Source organism: Thalassophryne amazonica, chromosome 10 (genome assembly GCF_902500255.1).
Source record: "Thalassophryne amazonica chromosome 10, fThaAma1.1, whole genome shotgun sequence".
In the NCBI taxonomy this organism is placed as follows: domain Eukaryota; kingdom Metazoa; phylum Chordata; class Actinopteri; order Batrachoidiformes; family Batrachoididae; genus Thalassophryne; species Thalassophryne amazonica.
In genome coordinates this window covers 73,216,586-73,223,110 of record NC_047112.1, presented here as the reverse complement: position 1 = coordinate 73,223,110, position 6,525 = coordinate 73,216,586, and the positions used below count along the sequence as shown (strand labels likewise).

Sequence of the window (6,525 nt, the reverse complement as noted above, 5' to 3'; positions counted from 1 at the left end):
ACACACACACAATATATACACCACACACCATATACACCACACACACATACATACAACATACACACACATATACACACACACATTACACACACACACATATATACACCAACACATATACACACACACACACATACACACATATATACACATACACACACATATATACATACACACATACACACATATATACACATACACACATATATACACATACACACATATATACACATACACACATATATACACATACACACATACACACATATATACACATACACACATACACACATATATACACATACACACATACACACATATATACACATACACACATACACACATATATACATATACATATATACATATACACATATACATATATACATATAGTTAGAGAGGTCTTGCAACTTATAGTCCTGTGCAAATGAAAAACACAACATAAACTGCCTTTTTTTTTTGTTTAAATAAATGAGAGAGACTGAGGGAGAGAAGAAAACTTTGTAACGGGGAATGCAGGTAACACTTTATAGCTTTCCTTTTACAAGCAATCACCACTATTTTGAGCTTTTCCTCATGTCTTTGGCGATGGCTTTCTCTTGAAAGAGATTTCTGTTTCTGTTTGTGCTCAGTAGAGCCAGAACAACAGCCTGATCTGCAGGATTTCATGCTGACTGTTAACACTGAGCTAAACTGCCTACTTTTATTATACCAATACAACGAGATTCAGAACCACTGCGAGAGACGGCACTGGTGTCTGATGAAAAATGGGTAATCTGCAGAACACCTCTAAAATCATTATATCATTTTGCAGATACGGGTACTTCTTTCAAGCATTTTATGGTACCTGATGCACAGGAAAACGAGAGATGAATTGTGTTGGATCAGGTGATCTGACAGCACTGGCTATCTCCATACAGCAGGCCAGAGACTGCCACGGCTCATCTACATCCATCCACCACTTCTTACCCTGACGGAAAAGACACACACACACCAAAAATGAGTGAAAAACACTTTTCACTTTGTCTTTTGACACATATTCATATCCTTTTGAGTCTGTCAAAAATTAATTGCCTATTAAATCCCACACGCACTGAGTTGTGTATGCAAAAATGGCACTAATTTCCGAAACACAAATATATGAGCTATGTGTAAATCAATCTGATTTACTGTGTAATGTTTTTGACAACTGAAACCTATGCAGCAGATTGTCTATACAGAACTGTGATCTTATGGGGTACGACAAGACCAATGAGCATTAAAGAATAAAGGCACACTGACATTTAGAGGCTTGTCCGCAGAGTCCAGTATGTCCTCCATTATAGAGTTGGCATACTCCAGCCTCTCTTGTAATGAGCTCCTCTTCTTCAGCCCTGTCAGATTGACTAAGTGGATCTTCAGCCACTCCAGGCCTTTCGGACCGAGAGGCTTCCCCTCTGCAAACAGAAGGATGGCTCGTGACATGTCACTTCCCAAGTGATTAAAGTGTGGAGGACATGGGTAGGTGCGTCCCCTGAAGTCCATGTTGTGCGGGAACCAGAAGATCTCATCTCTCATATAGTTGGCGATGGAGAGTTTATAAAGAGCAGCCATGCGCAAGCTGTGCATCTCCAGGCATTTCTTTCTGGCAACAAGCATTTCTTTTTTTGAGGAAGCCCTATTAGCAGGTGTACTTGCCAAACCATGGGGGTTGAAATGCAGCATTTTGGGAATCTCTGGCACCGGAGGAGGAACATCTAGGTTCTCATTCCCACCATCATTAAACACAGAGATAATAATATCCAGCACGGGTTTGTTGACCTTCCAGGCACAGCTGCCCAGCTGGCTGAGAGTATCCAAAACACTATGGAGGTTCTGGGCGTTCTCCAACAAACATTCATGTTGTTTGGCACCCATAATCTGTGCGCATTAGCGGGCAGGTGTCAGCAGGTAGGCACCAACTTGACTGATGTCCAGGGCACTGGAGGGCATAGCATTGGAATCACATAGGAATCGCAGGTCATTCTGACTCACTGGCCTCATGCTGCATTTGAGCCAGGATGGGGTGGAGTTTGATGAAGCCAACCTGTTGGGCAAAGCATTGGTGAGAATTCTAATTAGAAAGAACAACACAACAATGATCTTTATGTCAGAACAAAGTTAAACTAAAATGCTCGATGAACCATTCAGGAATATTTAAACAGACTGACTATTCCATTTTCAGATGCCACTCAGCTATGATTACTGCCTACTCCAGACAGATCTACCATACAATACCATAAGGCCAGGTCAGGGAGCATGTAATGGTGACACATGTTGCTGCATCCACCACACAATAGAAGCAGCTTGGATCCTAAATGGCAACCACCCAGCAGTCAACACATCTATCCCTACATCTCAAAAGTAACCATTTTCCTGCTATAGTGAGAAGAACCATGGTCAACCGCTTGGCCTTCTCTAGTTCCGGGGATTCTGCATCCTGAGGTGTGTGTGCTTCCTGGTTCATGCTCAGAGAAACACAGCCAAAATAGCATTGGTGATGTTCCATCACAATGCAAGTGGAAATCCTTATCCAAACCTCCCAATCACTAGAACCCTAAGAGTATTTTCTCATAATGCATTTTGATATGCAACACATGAGCATTATACTATATGCAAGTACCTTGTATATAGTATAATGCCTATGTGTTGCATATCAAAATGTTCAGATTTTAGGTTTCTGAATATGAGACATATATTTGTCTAGCACACTATATCAAGATGTAATTTGGCTCAAAATGAAGGGGGGAAAAAAATTAAGAGTTTTTAGAAATTCTTGAAATCTTGAGTGAAAATACGCATATTCATGTGGATGAACTGTTTTGGTGCTAGAAATGAGTTTATCAAAGTCTTTGGGTCACCAAAGTTGTGTAGTATATGAAAAATAATAAGTATAATAAAAGTCCAATATGAAAATCTGTAATTTCGCATACTAATTGAACAACTATTCAGTTATTGTATGTCACCAAATTTGAGTGATTTAGATAAAATGACATGAAATCAAAACTGTATACAACTTCACATGGTCATTATGGGGTACTGTGTGTAGAATTTTGAGGAAAAATGAATTTCATCAATTTTGGAATAAGGCTGTAACATAAAATGTGGAAAAAGTGAAGCACTGTGAATATGTTCCTGATGCACTGTACACCTGTTTGAGCTGTTTTTATACTCCATAAAAAACAAAAAAAACAACAACAAAAAAAACAAAAACAAAAAAAAAGAAAGCATTTTCCAGATCATCTGGGTATAAAATAAGTCCATAGGCAGAATAGGTCCATAAGAGTAAGCTCATGGTTTACTGAAGTTTGAGTGTGAATCCACAGCTGCTCTGTGTGACCCATCCACATGGTAAGGAGGGAGGTGGGGGAGTTCTATGACAACTCCCTTTTGTGAAAGACTGTATAAAATGTTTCCAGTTGTTGAGAAAGCTTTTTTTTTTCTTTTTTGAGTTCCTGAGGGTTATTTCTGTCTTTCGCCAGAGAGCAACTCAGACTGACACACGGTGAGTCAAACACACACGCACAAGTACAGCATTCCACTCTACCGAGCAGAGTAGATTTGGCTATGTGACGTTCCCCAGCCTCTAAGATTGGCTGTGAGTAAAAGATGCACACTCTTGGTGAGATCGTGTACTTTCAGGAAGTGGTGAAATGAAGTCTCTATGGCATTCTGTCACTGATCTATTAACAGAAATATGAGGAAAAGTTGATGATGACATAGGGCCTGTCATTATGGCGCAGAGATGGTACCCAAGGATATGCCAAAGAGGCCAAGTATCAAAGACATCTAGTACTCACATTACATCACAAGTTGGCAATCAAATCTCACAAACATACAGTAAGACAGGAAAAACGAGGACCCTAAAGACTTGGAAATTCACTCTCCTGTAAAAAGTTTCAACATTGCCAAACAGTGTCCAGTGACCTCATGACTCCAGAAGCTCTTTGCAGGCATCTCTCGATGTCAAACGCTAAGGCCACTGAGACATAAATGTCACCACCAGAAAAAGTGAATGTTTCTACAACTTTGTAACTTTCACAGCACACAAGTACACTTCTGATGGCTGTGTCCAGGAAGTCACTGAAAGCTTAAATCTCAAGTCCTGAACCAGGACAACTCCAAACCCAGACACTTTGATTCCTCGCTCAGCTTGAGAGTTCCACACGGTTTGTAATTTTTAATGATTGTTGTTCATTTATCCACCTACTGTCTCATTTAAAGAAAGGTGGCTGTGAAAAAAAATAAATAAATTAAATTAAATTAAATTGTATTTAATTTGTCTAATTACTTATGGCCTTTGAAAATCCCTGTACTAAATGATTGGAACAATTTTGCACATCTTGAATACTTAATTTTGACATCATTGTTGTAGTGCAGAGAAGTAAAATCACAAAAACTGTCACTGTTCCAATACTTATGGAGCCGACTGAATAACCAAGTACTGTATGTATTTGCCATCACTGTGGAATATAACAGTTTGAAAAATAGATTTACATTTCCACTGTACCTGTCGGTTGCCACGAAAAGTATACATGTGATATAGGATGGGGATGAGCCTCATGGCCTTTTCAGAATTTAAGATGTTGCTGGAAATTTTGAGGTTCTTGACCATCATATCCATCAGGTAAGTGCCCAACTTTATGGTTATATCGGATGGCCAGGACGTTAGGCCCCCCTGCAGTGTGGGACCTGAACACTGCTCTGTCTCCGCCTTACACCAGTGCTCCCTTGGAAGGGCATCAGACACCTAGAAGGAGAACAAATGAAATTATTGACAAATGTCATTACAAGACACAAACAGGAAGAATGGCAGCTCAGAATTTACTACGCTGGACTGATTAGTACAGTCCTTGGCAGAATTATTGGCACCCCTGAATTTTAAGAAAAGACTATAAAATATGTCCAAAAGTAAAGTTAAATTAATCCATAATCAGAATATTTAATAAAATCTTTTTCAAGTCACTGAATATGTCTTGGACTTCATTTCTAAGTCTTACACACCATTGGGCTGGTGCTCATCTCTGGATACCATACCATGAACTGGATGATTTGCTCTGACTACTTCTGAATAACACAGCTACCTGCTCTGTGTCATTCATGAAGAAACCCTACAAACAGTATGGTACTGCGTGGCAAGTGTCAAAAAATGACAGAGGCTAGTGAGGGACACCACAAAGACAACCATGACAATGCTGAAGAAGTTGTAGGCTTCTGCAGATGTGACTGTAGAAACTTGCATACAGCTCCATGGTAGAATACAGAAGACTGACACAAGAAAACAGATCAAATACAAGCTTAATAAACCTGGCTGTGAAAGTGATGATTTACTGGAAATTCAAATGGCAGTAATTGTCACATGCATTCCATTCAAACCCAAGTAAGGCCTAGACCAGGCATGGACATGAAGGGCTAAGAGAGTGCAAGTTTTCCTTGCTACCATTCACCTCACAGGTGCAGTAATCAGGACTTTAAGTTGAGGCAAGTAACTCATCAGTAAAACCACCTGTTGAGGTGATCAAGTGCAAGGAAAACCTGCACCATCTTGGCCCTTCACGGTACATTGTTGCTTACCCTTGGTTTCGGCCAGGTGTGCCAAAATTCTTTCCCTTAACCACCAAAAATTAATCTGTGGAGGACCATGGGCCAAATACAAATTTTAATCTTACGTCAAAGAACATTACGTTATATTCTGTATCAAAATGAGATCTAAAACTAAATTCCAGTATACTAAAAAAGAATTGTCTGCAATCTCCTTGCAGTATTTTATTAATGTACAGAGGGCAAAGATAATAATAATAGTTTTGTTTTGTATAACATATTTCAAAAGAAAGACAACTTCCTGACAGGACTTCCATGTAATGTACTTTGGAAAATTAACTTGAAAACAGCTGTTTGTCCACCTTTGTAATGAAAAGTGAAACACTAAGTAACAAGTTTACAAAAATTAAAACACAGTAACCATACAGTACTTTATATTACTATGTTTACAGCATTTGATTAAACAGACTTTTAATTTAAATGCCTGTACTTAAAAATGTCTAGTGTTCACTCAAAAACAGACTGACCATCACAAAACCTGCACAGCAACCCACAAGTTCAAGATGTAAAATTGCTGTTAAGATACGAACCGCAACAAGCCTTAAAAGACTGGACTTAAAAGACTTAAAAGACCTCTTTAGCTGTAGACATCATGTTGGGCAATGCGACTGACAAAATCAAAGAGGGGCTACCAAATTTGACCAGCGGGTCCCAAATTGGGTGGCCTGGGTTTAGACCTTATCTACTCCGTGAGCAATCACACTGGTGATGTTGGTTTTCTTTTCCAGAGCTATGCCAAATATTGTGCAAACCCAAATGTATTAAAAATTCAATTTCCTCAAAAGGAACTGTATAACTATAAACACTGCATATAAAATATCTAACATGAAACAAACACCCGAACTAAATTATAAAGTACAACCAGCCTTTGCTCATGACAGCAATGTAACAGCCAAACAACACTATGAG

The 6,525-nt window shown here is 39.1% G+C and overlaps 1 protein-coding gene across 1 annotated transcript in view; it reads right to left on the bottom strand.

Moving 5' to 3' along the window:
• The window catches only part of polrmt (polymerase (RNA) mitochondrial (DNA directed)), an 85,856-nt gene that overhangs the window by 56,820 nt on the left and 22,511 nt on the right, over positions 1-6,525 (bottom strand). Inside the window, 5 exon segments of the mRNA XM_034179192.1 lie at positions 845-967; positions 1,279-1,937; positions 1,940-2,005; positions 2,008-2,062; positions 4,526-4,765. Coding sequence (XP_034035083.1) covers positions 845-967; positions 1,279-1,937; positions 1,940-2,005; positions 2,008-2,062; positions 4,526-4,765 — 1,143 coding nt within the window.